The sequence below is a fragment of the Rana temporaria genome, chromosome 5 (assembly GCF_905171775.1).
Source record: "Rana temporaria chromosome 5, aRanTem1.1, whole genome shotgun sequence".
In the NCBI taxonomy this organism is placed as follows: Eukaryota; Metazoa; Chordata; class Amphibia; order Anura; family Ranidae; genus Rana; species Rana temporaria.
Window position 1 is genome coordinate 310,633,898 of NC_053493.1, and position 27,649 is coordinate 310,661,546.

At 44.3% G+C, this 27,649-nt stretch overlaps 1 protein-coding gene across 1 annotated transcript in view; it reads right to left on the reverse strand.

The window, feature by feature from the left end:
* Positions 1-27,649, reverse strand: part of TRAPPC8 (trafficking protein particle complex subunit 8) — a 146,435-nt gene that overhangs the window by 63,910 nt on the left and 54,876 nt on the right. Inside the window, 6 exon segments of the mRNA XM_040354114.1 lie at positions 2,777-2,908; positions 11,654-11,759; positions 16,007-16,107; positions 16,295-16,445; positions 20,582-20,697; positions 23,211-23,461. Coding sequence (XP_040210048.1) covers positions 2,777-2,908; positions 11,654-11,759; positions 16,007-16,107; positions 16,295-16,445; positions 20,582-20,697; positions 23,211-23,461 — 857 coding nt within the window.

Sequence of the window (27,649 nt, forward strand, 5' to 3'; positions counted from 1 at the left end):
GGGGAGGGGCAAGCAGGCAAGTCATGACACTCTCTACTTTGCAGATCGGGAAAGGAGCTGTGTGTTAGTGGGCGTCCTGACACTCCTGCTCACCCCCTCAAGAGGCTTTCTCCACACGAGGAAGAAAGCCTTGCATTACTGTGTGGAGTTACAGACAGAAGAACAGGAAGTGAGGATTTCTCAAAAGAAATAAGGACATTAAAAAGCAAAATGGAAGGATGAGGTAAGTGAAGGAGGACTGCACTAAGATAAAGGAAGCTATTTAGGGTTTTTTTTTTACCTTTACAACCCCTTTAAGTGTTTCAATTTGTATGCAATCAGGCAGGCCCTTGCACCACATGGTTTTGGTAAATCTGAAGACAAAAATCAACAGTAAATCTAATATGTATGGGGTCTACATTCAGCTGTGTGATTAGTCAGCGGTCTACCTGTTACATTTGGCTCCAATGTCACCCAAATAATATAAATGCTGTCTTAGCATCCACCTACTCAATGCAGCCAAGGCCTGAATTCTGCAATTTTTGCAGTTGATGATCTTACCACCTACGGGGGTTTGGCTCCGTAAAATCAATAAAATTTGTATAATGGAGGAGAATATGGTGTATGCTAACCACAGAAAAGAACAATTATGCAAAACTTGGTTTGCTTATACCAGTGATGGTGAACCTTGGCACTCCAGGTGTTTTGGACCTACATTTCCCATGATGCTCAACTACACTGCAGAGTGCATGAGCATCATGGGAAATGTAGTTTCAAAACATCTGGAGTGCCAAGCTTCGCCATCACTGGCTTATACCATCTCTGGAAGTTATACCGCTGACCTAGCTCACTGAACTCTAATTTGGATAAGATACTCCTCTGGCCCATGGGAGAGGGAGGGGAAACTCTGGACTTTGGTTACAGTATAAAATACAAAAAAGGTACAGCGCTAAAAATATTGAGTGATAATAACCAAATAAGTGAAAAATAGTGACAAATTCAAAAGAATGTGAATAAGATGATATAAAATAAACGTTTGAAATCAATATTATATCAATGTAAAAGTCCCAAGTAGTGAAGTGGTTAATAATTTGAAAAAAGAAGGGAGGTGCACTGAAAAAAATCTTCGTACTGCAAAGATCGCGGGTTTAATAAAGGTTGGGTTGCACTTACAGTCAAGATGAATTAAAACGGCATGGGATAGACAGAAAGTGGCGTTTTGATTCGATCCAGTCCTGTCAGCTGGTCTCCGTATGTGTGTGTGTATCTCCTAGTGAGCGTGATGACGTTCCACGCAAAATCCGGCCGTTCCTACGCACGTTTCGTCGTAAATGACATCGCAGCGATCTTTGCAGTACTTCACTATGGAGTGTTTTTGTTCATTTTTTCAATATATTTGAGCCATATTATTCCATGTGTTGGGGACTGTTGCTGAGGATCTGCCCTTTCCATTCACCTGCCGGAGAAAGTCTGATTGGGAAGACTATAATCATCCCTGTGCATAACTGACCGCTGATATAGCGGTCAGTGGATTCGGTAAGGAGACTACATCTCACTACCTGGGTGTCCCTTTTTGGTGGAAGAAGATTTTTTCAGTGCACCTCCCTTCTTTTTTCAAATTATTAACCACTTCACTACTTGGGACTTTTACATTGATATAATATTGGTTTCAAACGTTTATTCTATATCATCCTATTCACATTCTTTTGAATTTGTCACTATTTTTCACTTATTTGGTTATTATCACTCAATATTTTTAGCGCTGTACCTTTTTTGTATTTTATGTCTTTTTTACTTTGGGTATCTTGAGTAATAGGTACTGGCGGCTTCTTTAATTAGGTTAATATATATTTATTCACGCGTTAGAGCAGTGTTTTTTCCCTAGGGAAAGAATCTCTTATATACCTATTTGGTTACAGTATAGTTGTGATGTCGGAGATTCTTCTGGCGGGACCTATCCCTTAACAATACCCCCAACCTTCCACCCACACCCTGTTTTTTTTTTTGCACCCCTAGAATAGTCCAACTCCAGCGCTCTATAATAGAGATGGGAGGCCCTGCTTTCCCCTATGCACCCTATATCATATATCTAACATTTGCATTAGTTACTGATCTGCTACCATCTCAAATGAGTTGTGTATTTGTCATTCTAGAGTTTATGGTTTCTGTTCCTGGTTCTGCTCTTTTACATGCATATTTGTGCCTATGCTGTAGACGCCAGCCTTTTCGGCTCACTGTGTATTTTACTTTTAGCTTGTCCTATACTTGGATCTCTTTTGTAATCTGAAAACCTTACATTAAGAATACAAAAAATAAAAAAATCTTGCGTCACATCAATAAATAAACATGGCTTTGAAGTAACCCAGTTTAATTCTGTATTCAAAGAAAAGATTAAAACAATTAACAAGCCCTGTCCTTTTGACTGGGACATTTAATCCTGCAAGTATTTGAACTTCTGAACATTTTTAGAAGATTAAAACATTTATACACAAGACCACCGAAAACATTTTGTTTTGTTCTGGATACACACACAGACACAAACAAAACAATGTTTTCTTGGCTGTTCATGCCTTCATGTAGCAAAGAAAACCGTTTCCCTTGGTTTCCCATCCTGCTGTCACAAGGACAGGAAGTGAGAAGAAATCTTGCAAATAGAGTCACAGACAAAAATATAAAATCACCAAAATTTTAACTCTTAATACCTTTTTAAAAACTAAACATAGAAATTAAACAATAATGCATATTTTCATTTTCTGTCAAGAAATTTCAAAAATAAAGAAAATTAAGATGTACTCACCTGGCCTGCTTTACTAAAACGATGGCCTGCTAGTATCATATGGAAAGCAAACTTCCTCGCCATAGGACTCTTCATGTTAATGAAGCAATGAGCCGCTTGTTCAAGAAGTATTGCACTCCGCAAATCAGAGTCCTGTGGCAAAAAAAGGTTACCGTCAACATGTTACTGTTATTGAAAATCAACCCGAAACAAAAAGATTGTGTGATATATAAAAAAAAGGCTCTGCAATGTCTTTATGTTCATAGCAAGGATAAAGGGATTTTTAATACAGCTTACCTGTAAAATCCTTTTCTTGGAGTACATCACGGGGCACAGAGCGGCATATTCATTACTATATGGGTTATATGGAGTACCTTCAGGTGTTGACACTGGCAATCTCAAACAGGAAATGCCCCTCCCTATATAACCCCCTCCCATAGGAGGAGTACCTCAGTTTTGTAGCAAGCAGTATGCCTCCCAAAATGGTCCCCAAAAAGAGGGGGGGGAGCTCTGTGTCCCGTGATGTACTCCAAGAAAAGGATTTTACAGGTAAGCTGTATTAAAAATCCCTTTTTCTTTATCGTACATCACGGGACACAGAGCGGCATATTCATTACTATATGGGATGTCCCAAAGCAATGCTCACAATGAGGGGAGGGAGAACATCTCCAAGACAAAAGGATTTAATTTAGAGAAATACTCAAATCATAATAAATCCAACTTAGTTGAGAAAAATAATCTTAAATTTTAAATTTAACTCAAAAAAGAGGAGCCCCCGGAATCCGAGGGTCTCAAACTGCAGCCTGCAGCACTGCCTGCCCAAAGGCTGTATCAGACTTCCTTCTTACGTCCAACTGGTAGAATTTTGTAAACGTGTGGACAGAAGACCAGGTTGCCGCCTTGCAAACTTGAGCCATAGAGATCTGGTGGTGTGCTGCCCAGGAGGCGCCCATGGCCCTAGTAGAATGAGCCTTTAATGATACTGGAGGAGGCAACCCTTTCAAGCCGTAGGCCTGAGTGATTAATTGCTTAATCCACCTAGAAATGGTGGACTTTGCAGCTGCCTGCCCCTTCTTGGGCCCATCCGGTAATATGAACAGCACATCTGTTTTCCGGATCTTCTTTGTAGCTTTAAGATAGGCCTTCATGGCCCTGACGATATCCAAGGTATGCAGCAACCCTTCCTTTCTGGAAGTAGGTTTAGGGAAGAAGGATGGTAATACCAAATCCTGGTTCAAATGAAAACTGGATACAACCTTCGGTAGGAAGGAAGGATGAGGGCGGAGAACGACCCTGTCCTTATGAAAAATAAGATATGGTTCCTTACAGGATAAGGCCGCCAGTTCCGATACTCTTCTTGCGGAAACTATGGCGACCAAAAATACTAACTTTCTTGTCAGTAAAACCAAAGGAATTTCAGCCAACGGCTCAAACGGTTGTTTCTGTAAACTTGACAGAACAAGGTTTAAATCCCACGGGCAAAGCGGGGATTTAACTGGAGGTTTAATACGCAAGACCCCTTGAAGGAAGGTCTTAACCAGCAAGTGGGTGGCCAGCGGCCGCTGAAACCACACTGACAGAGCAGAAATCTGTCCTTTGATTGTGCTTAATGCCAATCCTTTATCCACTCCTAGCTGGAGAAAACTTAATACTCTATCGATGGTAAATTTGCGAGAAAGCCATCGCTTGGACTCACACCAGCCTACATAGGCCTTCCAGACCCTGTGATAAATCACCCTAGAGACCGGTTTCCTGGCTCTGATTAGGGTAGAGATTACTTTCTGAGACAGACCTCTACCCCTGAGAATCAGGGATTCAGCTTCCAGGCCGTCAAATTTAGATGCCGTAAGGCAGGGTGGAGGATCGGACCTTGCGATAGCAGGTCTGGCCGTAGAGGAAGAGTCCAAGGGTCTCCCACTACCATCCTTAAGATTAGTGAGTACCATGCCCTTCTGGGCCATGCTGGAGCTACCAGGATGACTGGTATGTGCTCCACCCGGATCCTGCGCAGCAGGCGGGGTAGTAACTGGAGCGGGGGAAACGCATAAAGAAGTTTGAACCGATGCCAAGGGCAAACCAACGCATCGGTTCCGCAGGCCATCGGATCCCTTGAGCGGGACATGAACCTGTCTAGCTTCTTGTTGAGTCTCGATGCCATGATATCCACGTCCGGCACTCCCCATCTTTGGCAGAGTGCTTGAAAGATTTGTGGATGCAGAGACCATTCCCCCGGCAAAAGAGTCTGGCGGCTTAAGAAGTCCGCCTGAAAGTTGTCCACTCCTGGAATGAATATTGCCGATATGCAGGGCACATGAGCCTCTGCCCATAGGAGAATCAAGCTCACCTCTCTCTGAGCGGCTTGACTCCTGGTACCCCCTTGGTGATTTATGTATGCCACGGCCGTGGCATTGTCTGATTGAATTCTCACCGGGAACCCCTGCAATTTTGACGTCCAAGCCCTGAGGGCTAGTCGAGCAGCTCTGAGCTCCAAGATGTTGATGGGCAACTGCTTCTCTGGCGTTGCCCAAGTACCTTGGCGAGTGCAACCATCCAAAATTGCTCCCCAGCCCGTCAGGCTGGCGTCTGTGGTCACTATCTTCCAAGCCACTGGGCTGAAAGACTTCCCCTTCAGTAGATTCTGAGGGTCTAACCACCAACACAGACTTTGTCAGACTCTTGATGAGAGCGGCAACGGGATATCCAAGGCCTGTGGCCTTCTGCTCCATGCTGACAGGATGGCTGCCTGCAGGATGCGAGTGGGGCTCTGGGCGTATGGTACCGCCTCGAATGTGGCCACCATCTTGCCTAGTAACCTCATACATAGGCGAATAGTCGGTTCCTTCTTTCTTAGAACCAGTAGGATTAATTCCTTGATGGCTTTGACCTTCCTCAGAGGTAGAAACACTCTTTGTTGTTCTGTGTCTAATCTCATGCCGAGATATTCCAACTGCCTTGTGGGCAGGAAAGCTGACTTTTCTCGATTTAGGACCCAGCCGAACTTCTCGAGGTATTGGACCGTGAGGGCCACTGCTCGCTCCAAGCCGGGAGACGAGTGATCTATGACTAGGAGGTCGTCCAGGTATGCTAGGATCGTGACCCCTTGGATCCTTAGTTTGGCTAGGATTGGAGCTAGGACCTTCGTGAACACCCGGGGGGCCGTAGCCAACCCGAAGGGAAGCGCCACGAATTGGAAGTGACGCGAAGCCACCATGAAGCGTAGATATTTTTGATGTGGCTGATAAATTGGAGGATGAAGGTAGGCATCCTTTATGTCTATGGACGCCATGAAGTCGTCCTTTTGGAGTGTGGTAGCTGCTGACCGCACGGATTCCATCCGAAATGAGCGGATCTTTAGGTAAGTATTTACCATCTTTAGGTCCAAAATTGGCCTGACATCTCCATTGGACTTCGGGATGATGAATAGGTTGGAGTAGAAACCTAGCCCCTGTTCCAGGACTGGTACCTCTACTATTACTTCCTGGGAAAGTAGATGATTTAATGCCGACATTAATGCGGCTCCTTTCTCCGGATCGTTTGGAATCCTCGACTCCTGGAAATGAAGAGGAGGAAACCTTAGGAAATCTAATTTGTAGCCCGTGGCCACGGAAGACCGTACCCACTCGTCGGGAATGCTGGCTTCCCAAACCTCTGAAAAGAGTCGCAGCCTTCACCCCACCTTCGTGGGTGGGGGCGTCCCTTCATAAGGTCGGCTTGAGGGCTGGTTTTGCTGGTTTGCGAACCCACTGCTTTCTGCCTCTAGCAGCCTGTCCTTGTGATTTGCTGTTGAAGCCGAAGTTTGCTTTCGCAGGAGGCCGTCGATACTGTTTGGCATTAGAGGGCCCCTGCCCAGGGGAGTACTGTCGTTTAAACGCAGGCCCCTGAAACTTCCTCTTAGTTGGCAAGAGAGTACTTTTGCCATTTGAAATGGTTTGAATGTATTTATCTAGGTCTTCTCCGAAGAGTCGTCCTCCATGGAAGGGGAACCCTACCAGGAGCTTCTTGCATGGGGGCTCGGCCTCCCAGCTTTTTAACCATAAGAGTCTTCTCATATGGATAAGGGATAACGATAAACGTGACGCTTGCTGGATAGAATCCTTAATTGCGTCTACTGTAAAACATATGGCCCTAGGGACATCCGAAAATTCTTCTGCCTGCTGGGCAGGAATAAGTTTAAGCATCTGCTTAACTTGATCCGATAATGCTTGAGCAACCCCAATCGCAGCCACGGCTGGCTGTACTACTGCCCCTGCAGTAGTGAAGGAGTTCTTAAGTAGTGCTTCCAAGCGTTTATCAACTGGATCCTTGAATACCTGTATGTTTTCTACAGGGCATGTTAATGATTTGTTAATACATGAGATGGCTGCGTCCACTGCAGGAGTAGCCCATTTCTTGGAAAATGTATCTTCCATAGGATATAGGGCAGAGAATCTTTTAGGTGGTAAGAAGATTTTATCTGGCTTGTTCCAATCTTGGAACAAAACTCCCTCTAGTAGAGGGTGGATCGGAAATACTGCATTGCTTTGAGGCGCCCTCAGTGAGCCCAAAGCTGAAACCGTAGACACCTGGAGATCTGGTACTGGCAAGTTGAATGCATTATGGACCAAGTCCGTTAAGGCTTGAATCCACCAGCTCTCCCCTTGGGAGACTGCTCCAGACTCCTCTGTATCCGGATCTTCGATCCCTGAACCTACTTGGTCCTTGTCCAAGAGGTCGTCCAATTCCCATGAGGAAAGGACCTCCTCTTCTGAGGGTCCGCGCTCGGGCGACGGAGATCTAATCCGTTTACTGCCCCGCATAGCTGTGGCTATCATTTTTCCCATTCTTTTCTCCATCTCTCTTAAAGAGGTGAGTAATACCTTGTCCGTGACCATCTTAGGGTTGGACTGACCCGCGCCAGCTCCAGCCCCAGATCCCGATGGCCCCAAGGCTCCCTGTGGGGAAAGCAGCGGCATAACTTTGTCCGAGACCTCAGACTCTCTGGGGGAATCCCCACCTCTTGTACCCTCTGACCCGGATGCCATGGTACAATACCGAGGTACACCTGCTACCTATTGGTATTTGGAACTATAAAAGTTAATTGCCCAAACACCTGTTTGGGGGATAAAAAATGCTTCCTCTCCCCTAGATGACTTTTCTTTTTTTTTTTTTTTTTTCGTTTTTGTTTCAAATCCAGGAAAGAAAAAACATTCTGTCCCCCTGAGTAGTATTGCAAAGAAAAACTATGAGATGGAAAAGAAACAGCCTATTTCTAGGCTTGAAAAACAGTCTTCTGAAGACTGCAATATCCTTTCTGGCCACTGTGTGTCCTCGGCGCCCCGTGCTGCCGCTCTGGTCTTTCTTCCTCAGTTCCAAAGTATTGAATGGAACAAACAAGGAAGGGCCGCCCCTTCCTTAAGCCACTGACCCGCCCTTCCCCCCCCAGCAATCTCAAACAGGAAATGCCCCTCCCGACAGGGGGGGGGGGGGTTTGGGAGGAAGGGACCTCTCTGTTCCAGCAAACTGCAGCCTGCAGCCTGGAACCATGAGGAGGTCAGCGTTTTGCCTGCTTTGCAGGCTCTGAGGAGGAAGACTGAATGGAGCATCGCCTGGAGGCTTGCAGGTAAGCACAGCTCTCCGACACACACATATACTTTTATATCACACAGGCCCCACTCAATGCTTTTCCAACACTACAAGGGAGGTCACATCTTATGGGGAATAATACATATAGAGCCATCCTATCTTTATGATATGTGACTAGTTTGCCAGATGCAGTGCATAACTTTAGGCATGTCCCCTGTGACCCCCCAGAAAAAAACCTGCTAAGAACCAAGTTCCGCAAGTTTTCCCCTCACTTACCTGCTCCATGCCGCAGGACTTTGCCAAGCAAGAGGCCCAATCTTCCCCCATCTCCGTGGGGATGTCTAGACCTTCAGGCCCTGGGTTCCTATGAAGGATCCACTGTCCTGGGCCCATATAGCACCCTGGCAACAGAAAACATTAGGCACCCAAAGGTTTCTAAGTTCTGGGCCCAGGGTCCAGCTCTCTAAAAAGAAAAGCATTATGGGCTATACCCCAAGGGTTTGGGGTCCGGTTACTGACCACTTTAGCGCTGAGGCTTTTTTGGACAGAACCGGTAGCTCACCTAATCCCAAGGATGCGGAGGCAAGCTAAACCATGACTAACACCTAAGACACTGGCGTAAAAACTGAGGTACTCCTCCTATGGGAGGGGGTTATATAGGGAGGGGCATTTCCTGTTTGAGATTGCCAGTGTCAACACCTGAAGGTACTCCATATAACCCATATAGTAATGAATATGCCGCTCTGTGTCCCGTGATGTACGATAAAGAAAAGGAGAGCTTTTTTTAAAATACATTGTTACTTTTCTTCATATTTTTGTAGGCATTAATTTTTTTTTTTTTTTTTTTAAATATAATTTTTATTGCATAACACCAAGGGGAGAGGTCCCAACATTACAGTCAGTTTAGTCATATTGAACTGGTTACAGACACATCAATAGCACATTTTGCATAACTGGATATTTGCACAACTGTACAATATCAAATAGAGGTGCATAAACATCTAGGGAGTTGCACCATCCATGGAGCTGGAGAAACCCTTTTAAAGAAGATGTCTAAAAGGTGCAGGACCCCTCCACCTTCTTTTCACTTTTCCTTATAGAGTCCCAGAGCGGGCAAAGTATAGATAGAGAAAAAAGATAGAGAATAGGAAGGAATAGGGGGGAGCAGACACACGGGGAGGGATAAATCCAGGGAGTGGGGGCTGGAGCTGGAAGCAACTCGGGCGTCTAGTGGCTATACACAGCCGAGTTACTGTCGCAGAAGGGCCATCCCTTCATCAGAAAAAATAAATACGTTCCAAACGTTCCAGGTCTCCGAGTATTTCTCACGACTATGCTGCGCAGTTAGAACCAAATCCTCCATCTTTCTCATCTCCTCCACCTTCCTCAGCCAGCATAAAATGGTCGGGGGGCCTTCCGTTTCCAGAGAAGAGGGATGCAGGCCTTGGCGGCATTTAGTAAATGTCGCAGGAGCGACTTCTTGTAAGATTTGAAGGGTATCGAAGAGTGGTGAAGGAGGAAGAACGCCGCATCGTCAGAAACCTCATAACCCGTGAAGGTCTGAGTTATGGGGCGCACCTCCCCCAGAAGCCCCTCAAGCCCAGACAGGACCAGAAAACATGTAGAAGTGAGCCCACCTCCTTCCCGCACTGCCAGCAGCCGTCTGAGGCGGTCGGGAAACACCTACGCAGTTTTGCCGGCGTAAAAAAACACCAGGACAGGATTTTGTAATTTGACGCTTGGATTTTGGCACATAGATGTTTCAAGTGCACAACTGATTATGTGCTGTTGTTGCGCCGCTGAGAAACTTTGATCTAAGTCCCTCTCCCACTTCTCCATGAAAGGTAGTTGGGGCTGCGTGGGTGGTGTGTTAATCAGGGAGCACATCTTCGAGAGTGTCTGCGACACTGGCCCAGTTTCAGAAAAAAGTTCCTCAAACGTTGTCAACTGGCGCGTGAAAGCCTGAGGATCAGGGACAGAATGCAAGAAGTGGTGTAGTTTCACTGCACTCCAAAAGGGGAGCCGAAAGGCCCCTGTCTCCACTGTCAGATCCAAAATGGTCAGCCATCTATTCGTCAACACGAACTTGGAGGCACTCTCGCTACCCGCAGTCCTTAAGGCGGCGAACTCCGCTGAACGCAAACCCGGTGTAAAGTTGGGGTTACCCAAAATCGGATTGAGAGGAGAGGAGTTTGATGTGAGGGACAATCGCATGGCCGCCCTGTTGCCATGATGCAAGGTGGACCCTATCGTCGGGTGCGATTTCAGTCCCGTTTGGAGGTTGTCGTGGCACCAAAGCGCGCTCCCCAGGGGCACCCCGGCCTGTGACTGCTCGAGGTGCACCCACAATTTAGTAGCTCTGTTGCGTCGCCATTCCAAAATCCAGCCCAAATGAGTGGCTAGGTAGTATTGCCTGACGTTGGGCAGGGTGAGGGCTCCGAACCGCTTGGGAAGTGAGAGCAAATGGCGTCGCAAGTGTGGCTTCTTTAGAGCGGTGTGTTTACCGCTCCTGCCCATTTAAATCAATGGGACAGCGCGGCTATACCGCTGGCAATGTGCTACTGCAGCAGCGCATTGTGGAGGGGTTTTAAGCCTTTCTCGGCAGCTAGCGTGGAGTAAAACCGCCACAAATCCGCCCAAAGCATCGGCGGTAAAAAAAGAGTTTTATCGTTAACGCTATGGGCGACTCAGTGTGAAAGGGGTCTTAGACTCCCACAGCTGGTACAAGTGACTCCCATAGCCCACCCTGAAACTACAGAGGCTTATGGGACATGCAGTATCAGGACTGGCAAAGGAAGGAAACAGGAAGTCAGAGAACTATGAAATTCAGCCAAGAGGAGGGACCACAGACACAGAAACCTGCTGTATACAGCTAAAGATGATATGTTACACACAAACTGACACTGGGGTTGTGATTAATTTACATGCGCAATCTGGTATCTTTTGCCTGACGAAGAGGTCCTGCGTGACCTCGAAACGTTGCTTTTTCTGGATCGCTAACATGCATTAAATTTTTGGACGTTTTTTTAAATGATCCTTGGTGTGCTGGCGAATATGTGTATATAATTTACATGCGCAACGCATCTGTTGTCTGAGGGAAGAAAATCGGAAGTTTTTCTTTAAGAGATTGTAAAGTCTTTTTTTTTAAATAACAGGTTTATACTTACCTGCTCTGTACAATTGTATTACACAGAGTGGCCCTGAACCTCCTCTTCTGGGCCCCCCCTGCGAGTGATGCGGGCTTCTTCCTCTTTTGTGTCTGCCGTCTAATAGAAAGCTGCTTGTGTTTTGTCATTTATATCTACTTTAACAGAATTGAATCAAACATTTACATACCTCACTTGTAAGACGAATTAGGAGGGCAGCAGATTCTGAATACTTTCCTTGGCTTTTTAAAATTTCAGCACTTAGTAAGACACACCTTTCTGCAAGAACCATACTCCTACAGTAAAAGAAAATATAAACATTTTCAGTAATTCACAAACAATCTGTAAAACTTTAGATTTGTTTGCATTTCTGAAATATAATATGCAAAGCATAAGCATATATTAGAGACCATTTTGTGAGTGAGCAAACTTGACTTCTGGTTTCCACAGCACGATTTAATAAAAAGGAACGCATTTGGCAACACCGATCTTGGTGTAATTAAATGCTTTTAGGGGCAGAAGAGGAATCTGGGGTCTTGTTGACCCCATCTCTCTCTCTATAACAGTGGTTCTCAACCTTACTATTGCCGTGACCCTTAATAAAATTTCCCAAGTTGTGGGGACCCACTAACAGTAAAATTATTTTCGTAGCGTGGGTTGTCAGCATCCAAGGCAAGACAAGTAATTTGCATCCCTAACTCACGAACAATTAGTGCTCCCTGAGTCCTTTCCACTTGTACAGTATTAAAACCCCTTATGGTACATTTTAGTATGTACCACTCTTTCTAGCTCTCTCAGGAGATAGGGTCTCCTCCAGCCCCTTCTACTTCACATTCCTCACCAGTCAGCTGACCTCTAGTCTCTGCCCCCCAGCCATGCCATGATCTGAATGGGTGGCTGTGAAGAGGCTGAGTGGGCGGCTGCGAGCTCCAGAGACAGCCCAGGTGGGCTTCCACAGGCTCCAGGGACAGCCCAGGTGGGCTTCCACAGGCTCCAGGGACAGCCCAGGTGGGCTTCCACAGGCTCCAGGGACAGCCCAGGTGGGCTTCCACAGGCTCCAGGGACAGCCCAGGTGGGCTTCCACAGGCTCCAGGGACAGCCCAGGTGGACTTCCACAGGCTCCAGGGACAGCCCTGCTGGGCAGCCGCAAAAAGGCTGGGAGAGTGGTATGGGCTTCAGGAACAGCCCAAGATTTGGTGACCCCTGGCAAATCGTAATTTGACCCCCGTGGGGGTCCCGACCCCTAGGTTGAGAACCACTGCTCTATAACGAGTACCTGTCACTGCCTATTGCTGTCACAATCCGATTGTTTTTCCCTCCACAAACACTTGCCATTTACGTTAATCAAAAGGTTTTCCTTAGAAATGCTGTGTGACGATTAAGGACTTTCCACATTATAGATTAATCATTTACTCCCTCTAATTAGCTCTCCCGTGCAGTCTGTAATTCCCCTGAACAATCATGACAAACTTTAGGTAAAGCACGTAAAGCCTACATTGTCTGTGCCAAGATTACCTATATACAAATCCAACCATCTGTAGGGTGGGAGATGATATATTGGCCATTGTACCCTGCAAAAGAATATTGCACTTCATAAGCATATACTTTTGCTCAAACTCTTATATTGTTGGTCACAAACCCTTTCTGCCTAACTAAATACCCAAGCACTACTCCATTAGTTGCATATAAATATAGGGAAAATCTGCGGTTAAATCAAGGAGCCTCTGCAAGACCCATTTCACATGGGGAGGACACCTCCAGGAGTCCACACTATCAGTAGAGAATCTGTCCGCTGACCCCCACTGAGCAGGCAGATGGGCTCCACTTATGCAGAGCAAACACAGAGACAGCCCACTGTCCTAAATGGGAAGCTGGATGTAAGCCTCTTGGGGAAAAATAAAATAAAAAAAGATCTAATGCAATTTTTACACGCTTGTATTTAAATATACAAATCAATAGATTTTTAAAGAACCATATGGCCTGCGAAGGCCCAAAACACTCACGCATGGGCAATACATTTTTGTTCTAAAAGGGACTGGTATTTGTAATCAGCTTGTGAAATTCCTCAGAAGTGACTTCAGTGGCAAACTAAGTATAAAGAACTCAAGCATTGCTCTCTGGCAAACCTAATCCAAATAAGTTTTCCCAGAAGTAAAAAAAAAAAAAAAAAATTCAAATACCATTTACAAACTACAATACCCAGTAGATCGTTAAAGCCCTTTTGACACCAGTGGACCAATCGGGTCTACCTGTCCATTTTTCAGATGGACCCGATCTGACCACCCATTGTTCTCTATGGGGCGGCAGAATTCAGCTGTATGATCTGGCCCACTAAAAACAGACGTATGGGGATATGTTCTCCATCCGCTTGGAAGATCGGATGAAAATCTGCATAATGGAGCGGACATGGATCTGTCATCCGCCTACTGAGCGGGGAACAGCAGAGAGACAAAGAAATCATTTCAGAACTTTTTCCACCTTTAATGTGACCTATAAACTGTACAACTCAATGAAAAAGCAAACTTTTGTGGGCGGGAGTGTAAAACTAAAATAATGTGGTTGCATAAGTATGCATAAGTGTGCACACCATCTTATAACTGGGGATGTAGCTGTGTTCAGAATTAAGCATAGACATTCAAACTCATGTTAAATAGGAGTCAGTACACACCTACCATCATTTTAATTAAAGAATCTCTAATTAACCCCAAATAAAGTTCAGCAGTTCTAGTAGGTCTTTCCTGACAATTTCTTAGTCGCATCCTACAGCAAAAGCCATGGTCCGCAAAGAGATTCCAAAAGCATCAGAGGGGACAGGAGAAAAGTACAAAAGAATTTCCATGACATTAGATATACCATGGAACAGTGAAGATCGTCATCATCTAGTTGAGAAAATATGGCACAACAGTGACATTACATTACCAAGAACTCGACATCCCTCCAAAATTTATGAAAAGAGGAGAAGAAAACTGGTCAGGGAGACTAACAAGAGGCCTACAGCAACATTACAGGGAAAATGTGTTATGGTCTGACGAAACCAATGTTCAACTTTTTGCCCATAATTCTAAAATATATGTTTGGTGCAAATACAACGCTGAACATTACCAAAGAACACCGGGCCAGATCCACAAAAGGGTTACGAGGGCGTATCTGCTGATACGCCGTCGTATCCCTGTTTCTATCTATGCGGCTGATTCATAGAATCAGTTACGCATAGATATCCCTAAGATCCGGCAGGTGTAATAGTTTTACACTGTCGGATCTTAGGATGCAGTACCGCGGCCACCGCTGGGGGCATTTCTCGTCGTAAACCAGCGTCGGGTATGCAAATTAGCACTTACGGAGATCCACGAAGGTTTTTCCCTTCGTGAAGTCGCCGTAAGTGTTAGTTTGCCGTCGCAAAGATAGGGTACCTTTTACAAAGTGTAAAGTTGGTACACCATGTAAAAGTATACCCGTGTCGCTGTAAAAAAAATTTTTTTCAATTTTTTATTTTTCCCGCCGCAACTCTTTTTTACCCGTCGCGATTCACAAAACCTCGGCGCAACGTAACTTCGCGCAAAGCACGTCGGGGAAAATAGCGTCGGGAGCATGCGCAGTACGTCCGGCGTGGGAGCGCGCCTAATTTAAATGGGACTCGCCCCATTTGAATTGGCCCGCCTTGCGCCGGACTGATTTAGGATACACCGCCGCAAATTTCCAGGTAAGTGCTTTGTGGATCGGGCACTAACTTGGGCAATTTGCGGCGGTGTAACTTAAATCGGAAAAGTTACGTTGCGCCCGCTGGTTGTGAATCTGGCCCACCATACCCACAGTGAAGCATGGTGGTGGCAGCATCATGCTTTGGGGCTGTTGTTCTTCAGCTGGAACAGGTTTCAAATACCAATCAATATTGGCACAAAACCTTCCGTCTTCTGCTAGAAAGCTGAACACGAAGAGGAACATCATCTTTCAGCATGATGACCCAAAGCATACATCCAAATCAACAAAGGAATGGCTTCATCAAAAGAAGATTAAAGTTTTGGAATGGCCCAGCCAGAGCCCAGACCTGAACCCGATTAAAAATCTGTGGGGTGATCTGAAGAGGGCTGTGCACAGGAGATGCCCTCGCAATCTGAGAGACAGAGAGTTTTTGCAAATAAGAGAGCTGTAATAAAATCAAAAGGGGCTTCAACAAAGTATTAGTTTAAGGGTGTGCACACTTATGCAACCATATTATTGTACGTTATTATTTTTACTTCCCCCGTCTAAAGGATTTCAGTTTGTTGTTCAAGTGAGTTGTACAGTTTATAGGTCACATTAAAGGTGGAAAAAGTTCTGAAATTATTTATCTTTGTGTCATTTTTTTTTACATTACAGAAAAGTGGAAGTAAACCCATGAATTTAACAGTTTAAAAAAACAGTTGCATTTCCGGAAATGTAGCCGTCACATTGGTTGTGCTCTCAACCAAAAAAAAGTAATGGTTCAAGTATTATTCCACGCTTACTTAGGAGCAGACAGTTTGCATGTGTATTGATTACATGCCCAGCAAAGTGATTTTCTTACTTGCATATATCTCTGTATGTCTGTATTGCTGTGTCCATGTAATGAGCAGGGTATGGTCTGGGAGCACCAGGCTGTAGAAAAGCAGACACTGCAGCCATTTCCTGGAACACATGCACACGTGACAGATTAAACACAATAGACAGAGGGGAAACAAAGCAGGAAATATGATCTGAATTATCTATAAGACAGGAAAAGAAAGATAAATCACAAAAAACTTTCCATATTCTATTAATCCAAAATAATTTATATCAATGGCTATTAAAATAGTCCGTACAGCATAGTACATACCAGAGCCCCAGCAGCATAAAGCATTGCCTGGTCACCTAGAAAGTCCTTTTTTGCAGTGTGATAGCAGCTGTATGCCAGATCATAATGCTGCACCAAAAAACACAGATCAGCCATTTTCCTTATCTGAAGTTCAGGTGCCTCAGGTGGATATCTGAAACAAATACAAAAAACACTTCAATTAGGAGGGTCAGGCCTTTCAAAATGTTTAGACACAAGACCAGGTTACATGAAAGTGAAAACATTGCAGTGTATTAGGAGTGAAGTTATCATGACAGCCTGTAATAAGTTCACTGCAAACCCCATTAAAAGATAACTTGGGTAAAAGAGTAACTTGCTCAGTAAAGCAGAGTTCCACCCAAAAGTGGAAAGTCTGCTTTAAGTACGCTTCGCTCCCTGCCATGCCACAATTGGCATGTTATTGTTTTTTGGGGGGGGGGGGGGGGGGTTGGTACCTGGTTTTGAGAGTGACTTCCTGTCTCACTTCCTTTTTCACCTTAATGCATGAGGATGCATTAAGGTGAAAAAACAGGAGGGTTGACAACCCCTTTAATGACTAACTGCATTAAAGTGTGAAAAACAGCAATGAAAGTTCACTAACACATCTTTTGCTTGTCCTTCCTTTATTTGTACAAATCATAAAACAGCATCATAGCTGGTACAGCAAAACATAGGGCAAATGACTAGTCACCAGTATCTGATCTCTCTCAACTACTGACTTACAGTGCCTTGTTCTGCATTGAGTCTATGTGGAGGTGGACATTTTGGTAAAGGCAGGGGTTTGCTTCTAGAGGTAGACCGATATATCGGCCGATATTTGGCCATTTTTGATAAATCGGCATCGGCCGATTATTATCAAAATTAGGCCGATATTTTACAACTCAGCGATTCTGGCAACATCAAGCGCCGCGCTGAGTGTGAAACTGACAAGTAAAAGAGAGGAGAGAGGGAGGAGCCGTCAGCTCGATGTTGGGGTTGGGTGAGACCTGGCCTTGACCCAGCAGCTATATTACACCAGCCAATGGGATGGTATCCGGGTGGGCCGCTACGTGTATGTGGCCCCACCCCTTTTCTAAAGCAGCCCAATCATTGGCTGGTGTAATTTAGCTGCTGGTTCCCGTCCACCCCCGACATCGCGCTGACAGCTCCTCTCTCTCTCCTCTCTGTTAGTTTCACACAGTTACACTTGGCTTAGTGTGAAACCTGCCAGTGCCACCGCAAATCAGTGCCACCAGCCAGTGTCAATCAGTGCCACCAGCCAGTGTCAATCAGTGCCACCAGCCAGTGTCAATCAGTGCCACCAGCCAGTGTCAATCAGTGCCACCAGCCAGTGTCAATCAGTGCCACCAGCCAGTGTCAATCAGTGCCACCAGCCAGTGTCAATCAGTGCCACCAGCCAGTGCCAATCAGTGCCACCAGCCAGTGCCAATCAGTGCCACCAGCCAGTGCCAATCAGTGCCACCAGCCAGTGCCAATCAGTGCCACCAGCCAGTGCCAATCAGTGCCACCAGCCAGTGCCAATCAGTGCCACCAGCCAGTGCCAAACAGTGCCACCAGCCAGTGCCAAACAGTGCCACCAGCCAGTGCCAAACAGTGCCATCTGTCAGTGCCTCCCGCCAGTGCCAACCACTGCCAGTGTCACCTGCCACTGCCTGCCAGTGCCACCCCCAATCAGTGTCACCTGCCAGTGCCAACCAGTTCCAATTGCCAGTGCCACTGCCAATCCGTGCCAGCTGCCAGTGCCATCTGTCATTTCCAAACCAGTGCCAGTGTCATCTGTCAGTGCCACCTGCCAATGCCAACCAGTGCCACCAACCAGTGCCACCTGTACTGAAGACATCAAGTGTGTGCTAGAGTGACAGGAGTAAGCAGGAAGGAGTTGAGTGGGTGAGGTTGTGTTTTTTTTTTTTTTAAATCGTCCTAAAATATCGACCACAAAAATCGGCATCATATATCGACCACCCAAATTTCTAAATATCGGCATCGGCCAGATAAAAACCCATATCGGTATACCTCCAATTGCTTCCTCACGTAACCACCTCTAAAAACACAGAGCAGGACAGTAGAGACATTACCAAATCTCATGGGACTAGAAGTCACACAAAGAAATTCCCTGGGTCCCACAATCCTTAGATCTCACATTCACATTGCATTAAAATAACAAATGTTCACTTTTTAGGTTCAGGTTTGATTTAAATGGACTATTCATGGAGTTCATGATCTAATTAAAGAATCAAAAGAACAATGATGGTCCTATCAGGTCCCCCATCGGCGCTCCTGGCTCTTCCTCCCTGCTGAGTGACCCCATAGACAGCAAGCTGCTTGCTACGGAGGCACTTATGTAGGCTCGCTCCCGAGCAGCTCTCTGCTTGTCAATTGACACACAGTGTGGCTCAGCCTCGCCGCCTCTTTACTGGCTGTGATTGAAAGCAGTAGGAGCCAATGGCTATCATGCACTGTGCTGGATTACCATTGCGCTCTGGTAAGTATAAGGGGGGCTGGGGTGGGGAAGCTGCACACAGGTTTTTTTTTTACCAAAATGCATAGAATTAACCTTCTGCCACTTAAAAAGTTTAATTTCAGACATGATATATTTTTACATTGTTGCATTGGCCTTACATTTTGCTGTAAAGCTGACCTGATCACTTTTCCAAAACAGCTGACAGCAGAAAACAGTACAAAGATCATGTCTGCAGCTGATCTTGTAATACCCACTTGTTGACAAAACATTTATATACATTTGTCGGTCAGAAAGTGGTTAAGTGATTTTTTTTTTTTTTTTTTTATTTGTGGGCAGTGGGGCACTACAATAATGCTGCCTGTCTAAATGACACCTCATGATTGTCAACTGTAGACAGGTATACAAGTGTGGCAGTGCACTGCAGTTCATTCTAAATGGCACCCAAAAAGCGCATACAGTTTAAGCAGTAAAAATAGATGCTATAAAGCCCCGCAGAACTCGGATGTTTCTGAGCTGTCAAAAATAAAGTAGGTGTGTCAATCCATAATCCGAAAATGGAAAGCGTATGGCACAACTGCAAACCTACCAAGACATGGCCGTCTACCTAAACTGACTGGCCGGGCAAGGAGAGCATTAATCAGAGAAGCAGCCAAAAGGCCCATGGTAACTCTGGAGGAGCTGCAGAGATCCACAGCTCAGGTGGGAGACTCTGTCCACAGGACAACCATTAGTCGTGCACTCCACAAACCTGGCCTTTATGGAAGAGTGTCAAGAAGAAAGCCATCATTAAAGAAAGCCATAAGAGGTCCTGGTTTGCAGTTTGCGAGAAGCCATGTGGGGGACACAGCAAACGTGTGGAAGAAGGTGCTCTGGTCAGAGGAGACTAAAATTGTACTTTGTGGCCTAAAAGCAAAATACTATGTGTGGAGAATAACTAACACTAGACATCACTCAAAACACACCATCCCCACCGTGAAACATGGTGGTGGCAACATTGTGTTGTGGGAAGATTTTTTTCAGCAGGGACAAGGAAGCTGGTCAGAGTTGATGGGAAGATGGATGGAGCCAAATACAAAGCAATCTTAGACGAAAAGCTGTTAGAGTCTGTAAAAGACTTGAGACTGGGCCAGAGATTCACCTTCCAGCAGGCCAACAACCCTAAACATACAACCAGAGCTACAATGGAATCGTTTAGACCAAAGCATATTCATGTGTTAGAATAGCCCAGTCAAAATCCAGACCTAAATCCAATTGAGAATCCGTGGCAAGACTTAAAAATTGCTGTTCACAGACGCTCCCCATCCAATCTGACAGAGCTTAAAGTGGATGTAAACCCACATTTTTTTTATTTATTTTTTTTGATGTGACAATGTACAGTATAAGATTTCCTATCATCTGTGCCCAGTCTTGCCACACATAGTTAATCCAGCTCTGAGCAATTCTCTTTTATTGTTCAGTGAAATAAAACGGACGTGTTCCATAGGAAACAATGTTAAATGGACTGTAGTGCAAATCTGCAAATTGCAAAAAGCACTAAAACTGCATAGATGTGAATCCAGCCTTACTACATGTTTTCTTTTTCCCATGTTGCCAGTTTCACCATACTCTTCTTTTCAATAAAGCCTCAGAAACACTTCACATAGACAGTTTTATTGGAGGACAGGAAGATTTAGCTGCAGGTCGCACTGCACATAGGGCAACATGTAGAGGACAGAACAACATACACATTTGTTCCAACTGTGTATGCAGCCATTTGCCTGCAGTTCCGCTTTAAAATGCAAACAAACAAAAGACCACAATAACATTTGCAACAAACAATCTATACTTACAATAATCCTGAGGTATTCTTTAGCTCATTAATGCTTTTCTCTGGTACTTTACTACCACTGAACCATTTCTTTGTGGCAGAAAACAATGATCGACTCAGTCCCTTCCTGGATATTAACTGGAACAACAAAATGCAGAAACTGTCATTACAATGTCATATTACTTGTTTATATTACTTCTGGAAAACAAGCAAAAGAAAACTAAACAAGCATGTAATCACATTTCTAACAACGTATAATACTTTTTTAGGATGACCTGTGTTGCCTCACTGCAAACCAACAACCATTGTTTATTGTCTCAAAAACTGATTCCTATGTATAAAGAAAAAAGATTTTGAGATGTTAATTAACCACTTTAGCCCCGAGCCTGTTTTTCAGATTCGGTGTTTACGAGACTAAAACATTTTTTTTTGCTATAAAATTACTTAAAACCCCCAAACATTATATATATATTTTTTTCTAACACCCTAGAGAATAAAATGGCAGTCATTGCAATACTTTTTGTCACACCGTATTTGCGCAGCGGTCTTACAAGCGCACTTTTTTTTGGAAAAAAATCACTTTTTTAAATTAAAAAATAAGACAACAATAAATTTGGCCCAATTTTTTTTACATATTGTGAAAGATAATGTTACGCCGAGTAAAATGATACCCAACATGTCACGCTTACAAATTGCGCCCGCTCGTGGCATGGCGTCAAACTTTTGCCCTTAAAAATCTCGATAGGCGACGTTTAAAAAATTCTACAGGTTGCATTTTTTGAGTTACAGAGGAGGCCTAGGGCTAGAATTATTGCTCTCGCTCCAACGATCGCGGCGATACCTCACTTGTGTGGTTTGAACGCCGTTTTCATATGCGGGCGCTACTCGCGTATGCGTTCGCTTCTGCGTGCGAGCTCGTCGGGCTTTACAAATTTTTTGGGGGGGTTTTCGGATTTATTTTTATTTATTTTACAATTTTAAAACACTGAAATAAAAAAAAAATTATCACTTTTATTCCTATTACAAGGAATGTAAACATCCCTTGTAATAGAAAAAAGCATGACAGGTCCTCTTAAATATGAGATCTGGGGTCAAAAAGACCTCAGATGTCATATTTAGGCTTAAATGCAAAAAAAAAAAATTGGAAAATGTCATTTTTTCAAATGACAAAAATAAAAAAATGTTGCTTTAAGAGGCTGGGCGGGACTGACGTTTTGACGTCACTTCCGCCCAGCAGAGCTATGGGGACGGGTGAAGGAGATTTTTCCTTCACTCGTAACCCCGCTCAGCTGCCGAACGGTCCCGATCTCCTGCGCCGCTACCGACGGCTACGGTAAATGGCGGAGGACGCGGCGGGCCCCTCTCCCGCCACCGATAATGGCGATCTTGCGGCGAATTTGCCGCGGAGACCGCCGTTATCGTTTACACAGCCGCCCACTGAAGAGATGAATATCTCGGTTGTGGCAGCAGCTGCTGCCGTTACCGAGATATTCATCTTTAAAGTGCCGACGTAGAACGACGGTGGGCGGTCGGTAACTAGTTAAAAGGGGTTGTAAAAGTTTGTTTTTTATTTTCTAAATAGGTTCCTTTAAGCTAGTGCATTGTTGATTCACTTACCTTTTCCTTCAATTTCCCTTCTAAATGTGTTTTTTCTTTGTTTTCTTTGTCTGAATTTCTCTCTTCCTCAGTAAGCTGTTCTGGCTGACTTTCCAACGCTCAGATGATGGGGGCAAGCTTACCGAGGAGAAAGAGGAAGTGAGAAATTCAGACAAAGAAAAAAAAACATTTAGAAGAGAAATTGAAGGAAAAGGTAAGTGAACCAACAATGCACTAGCTGCCTTAAAGGAACCTTTACAACCCCTTTAAGACTTGAAAAAGACTTTCTTGCGCCAATGAATATGTAGACATTTGCAATAAAAAACATCTATGTTAGACTATCCTAAAGTCCTTAGATGAAGGACTTGCAGTTCCCAATCTCAAGTTAACCTGTGTCTCATCTTCACCCACTGAGTTTGTTCAGACTATCGGGATTCACATCATTGAGGGTAACACCCTTTCCCCATTACAAACCAAATTTTAGCTACCAAACTAAAGGACATTCAGATATTTTCTGCTATGACATGCTTCCCAGCCATAAGTCTCACCTCTCCCAACATAACTACCTGATAACTCTCTGGATCTTCTCTTGGAAACATCGGATTCACCCAAATTGATATACTCACGTTGTACTGTATTGTTATTTTCAGAATTCAATGGCCCTGAGATCCCAGTGGGATAAAGACCCAGATAGTCCACAAAGAAAGTTATCCAAGATGGTGAGCTAAACTTACACATCTTCATATATTACATTGCACCTACTTGTCAGCCACCTACTATCCCCCACTGGAGGACTGAAGGTAATATAGCTTTACCATTCAATTCGTTTACAAAACACAGGGGATGCCCTTCTAAATGTAAAAATTTGGGACAGATGGGATCTCCAGGGCTCTTCTTGCAATCCACCGCCAAACGTCCAGGATTTGAAGCGTACCTTCCCAGGTCGAAAACGTACCTTCCCAATACCCTCCAGGGCGGTTCCAGAGTCAACCTAAAGATTAACACTTGCAGAAAAACCCCATGCAAAAAGGAACAGGAATCTCCAATAAGCTGACCTGATCGTTAAGCTGACGGACAGTCTTTTCTATATGAGGTATGAGTCCACGGAAGGTAAACTCCTGTATAAACTGCCTAATGCGATCGTGATCAGTAAGAGTCAAACAACTGCCATGGGGAGTTCCTGATGCGTTCTTCTTCGTTTCACTGACTGAACTCTGCATTCTTTCATTATCCAGTCCATCAAAGCTACCTCCAGCATCATTGATCTGGTCAAGTGGATGAGTCTTAAAATTGTTTGATAAACCGTCTGTAATGAAGGAAAAAACATCTATAGCAAACAAGTATAAATTATAGTGCATTAAGGGGTTTATAAGAAATATTGAAAAAACTATTAAATTGCTGAAAACTGGGGAATATATACATAGTATATATAGTATACAGTAGAACCTTGGATTATGAGCATAATGCGTTCCAGGAGAATGCTCGTAATCCAAAGTACTCGCATATCAAAGTTTCCCCACTGAAGTCAATGGAAACGAAAATAATTTGTTGCGCATTGACTTCAATGGCATGCAATACTGCATGTGGCCAGAGGTGGAGGGGTGCCGGAGAGCCTCGGAAACGCTCAGAAAGGGCAGAGGAAATTAAGTACTTCCGAGATTTTCCAAGCATTTCCGAACGGCTCCGATCGGCTCCCCCCCCCCACCTCAGGCCAAACACGGGTGCACACTGCTTTGGCTTGAATCCTGCTTGTTTTGCGAGACAACACTCGCAAACCGAGTCAGGATTTTTTAAAATACAGTGCTCTAATTGCGAAACGCTCGTTAACCGCGTTACTCACAATCTGAGGTTCCACTGTATTACAAAATGCAGATCCTTTTATTTAAACTGAATAACTCATTGAAATTACAAATTTAGGAAAAATAATGCAAATTCTGACCTTTATATGTTTTTCAGATACATTCTCTAACACAGTGTTTCTCAACTCCAGTCCTCGGGGCGCACCAACAGGTCATGTTTTCAGGATTTCCCTCAGATCAAACTGCTGTGGTAATTACTAAGGCAGTGAAACTGAAAAAATCACCTGTGCACAATAATGGAAAGCCTGAAAACATGACCTGTTGGTGCGCCCCGAGGACTGGAGTTGAGAAACACTGCTCTAACATGATGTTATATTAGGTGGCTGATAAAGTATTGTGTGACACCACATTTACTACAAGAGGTTCAACCTTAATGTTGCTCATCAGATACAACAACCTGTATGTTTTGTGTAAATGGGGGAGAAGTGGGAAGGAAAATTTGCGCTCAGTGAAAAAATGAGTGAAACAATAAATCAATTAAGTGAAAATTAACCCATTAGGGTCTTCCTGCTGCTAAACTCTACAACCTTGATATCAAGTGCAAAATAGAATATATAAAAACAGTGTAGCGCTGGATAAAGGATTAAACCTTAAGTAAAATAAATACAAATCAATAAAAGTTAAAATACAAACACTCTCTTTTAATGAGAGATAAAATAATCCTTGCAAGGAAAAAAGCAACAGCTCTGTTTTGCGTCAGTCAGCCTGGGGATTTCGTGCATGCGCGGTGCGTGACGCCCAGCGATCGTTTTGTCACACTGACGTCATCAGGCCCCTGATGACGTCAGTGTGACGAAACGATCGTCGAGCGTCACGCACACGCACCGCGCATGCACGAAATCTCCAGGCTGACTGACGCCAAACAGAGCTGTTGCTTTTTTCCTTGCAAGGATTATTTTCTCTCTCATTGAAAGAGAGTGTTTGTATTTTAACTTTGTGTTAAATAAACCGTCCCCCTTTCCAAAACGCCTACACTATGATTTTTTTTTCTTTTTTTGTTTCCATTGCGGCTTATTTTCTATCTCACTATTGAGTGTGTGCTCTCACATTCCACCACACTCCTGTGACAACCCTGGAAGGACACCCTCGGAAGGACCTGCTAATTGTGGATCGGAGTTGATCGGTGAGTGAAAGACTGAGGAACGATTCCGCAGGATTCATCCATCTACTAGCCTGTTTTGACCCCCCTGAGAAGGGCGGTCACTGGCTTTCTGGTAAGCCTTCAATTTATCTTCAGGTGATGGGCTGGCTGCACCTAATGGAATCATTTTTTGTACATTGGATGTTCACAACTTCACTTTGAACTCACTGAAGCTCTCTTACTTTGGATTTTCACCTGTGGATCTATTAGATAATTTTGATTCGTGGACTAATTGTTCACGTGCAATCGTCTTTAGAACATTTATTGATTTGTATTTATTTTACTTAAGGTTTAATCCTTTATCTAGCGCTACGCTGTTTTTATATAACCTGTATGTTTTGTTTTCTCAAATCTCTTCAACTTCACGGATTTGATGTCATGTTATATGATGTGGCGGGCTTCTCGAAGGGCAGATCATTTAAGTGTATGAAAAGAAACCACTGCGAATACATAAAGTCTTAGTTCCAATTGCAGGAAATCCTTGGCCTTCCTAAAGGAAATACATGCCCCATCATTGGAAGATCGTCAAATCCCAGAAAACACAATTTTGTGTGTACAAATTCATGCACTCAATATATTTACATTAAGGTTAGATTACCAGCATAATTTTTTTGCTATGACATGCCTAGAATGAAGGCACCCCAAATAGTTTGCATGAACCCTACAGCAGTATTAAATCCAAAAGCAAACTTTTATTACACTGCAGTTTACCAATTCGTTACCATTTTTTTAGGGTTTCTTTTTTCTATTTCCATCTGGTGATCCAGCCAGCAAGTTCCCCAGCAGAATGCATCAGTTTACATGGATGAGACAAACTAATTACAGTGAGGGGAAAAAAAGTATTTGATCTCCTGACGATTTTGCATGTTTACCCACTGACAAAGAAAATGATCAGTCTATAATTTTAATGATAGGTTTATTTTAACAGTGAGAGACAGAATAACAAAAATATCCAGAAAAAAGCATTAAAAAAAAAAAAAGTTATAAATTGATTTGCATTTTAATGAATTTAAAGTGGAGGTTCACCCTAAAACAATTATATAACATTACATCCAGCATACTAACGACATGTACAGTATGCTGGTATTTTATTTTATTTTTTTCGCCGTACATACCGTTTAATCGTTTTTTCCCCCTGGCTTCCGGGTTCTGATTCCCGAGGTACTGGGCGTTCCTATTGAGAGCTTAGATGATTGACGTCTGGTGAAAAACTTCCCATGGCGCATAAAGCGCATCACCAGTTTTCCGTAAATAGCCGACCTGCGAGTCGGCTCTATATGGCGCCTGCGCAGTCAGCTATACACGGCGGGCGCAGGCGCCGTATAGCGCCGACTCGCAGGTCGGCTATTTACCGAAAACTGGTGACGTGCTTTATGCGCCATGGGAAGTTTTTCACCAGACGTCAATCATCTAAGCTCTCAATAGGAACGCCCAGTCCCGCGGGAATCAGAACCCGGGAGCCAGGGGGAAAAAAACAATTAAACGGTATGTACGGAGAAAAATAAAATACCAGCATACTGTACATGTCGTTAGTATGCTGGATGTAATGTTATATAATTGTTTTAGGGTGAACCTCCACTTTAATAAGTATTTGACCCCTTTGAAAAACATGACTTGGTTCTTGTAGACCATGGGTCTTCAAACTTTGGCCCTCCAGTTGTTCAGGAACTACAATTCCCATCATGCCTAATCATGTCTGTAAATGTCAGAATTTTACAATGCCTCATGGGATGTGTAGTTCCGCAACAGCTGGTGGGCCGTAGTTTGAGGATCCCTGTTGTAGACCATCCCAGCCTTGTGTAGGTTCTACAATCTTGTCCCTGGCATCCTGGTAGAGAGATTGGAATCTGATCGATTGCTTCTGTGGATAGGTATTTTTTTTTTATACAGGTAACAAGCTGAGATTAGGAACACTCCCTTTCAGAGAGAGTGCTCCTAATCTCAGCTAGGTACCTGTATAGAAGACACCTGGGAGCCAGAAATCCTGCTGATTGATAGGGGATTAAAGCGGGGGTTCACCCTATCGACGGGAAAAAAAATATTTTTTTTTCTTTTACCTTTAAATCAGGCATTGTAGCGCGAGCTACAGTATGCCTGTCCCGAATTTTTTCCCCCCATACTCACCTTGTAGTCGTCCATCGAAGATACCGGGGAATGGGCGTGCCTCTGGAGACGGAGGATGATTGACGGCCGGCTCTGGCGCGTCACGCTTCTCCGGAAATAGCCGAAATAGGCTTGGTCTTCACGACGCGTGCGCATAGCCTGTGCGCACGCGCCGTGAAGAGCCGAGACCTACTCCGGCTGTCTTCGGGGAGAGTGACGTGCCAGGGCCGGCCGTCAATCATCCTCCCTCTCCATAGGCACGCCCATTCCCCGCGGGAGCCGGAATCTACGATGGACGACTACGAGGTGAGTACGGGGTTAAAAAAATCGGGACAGGCATACTGTAGCTCGCGCTACAATGCCTGTCTCGATGGTAAAATCAACTACGAGA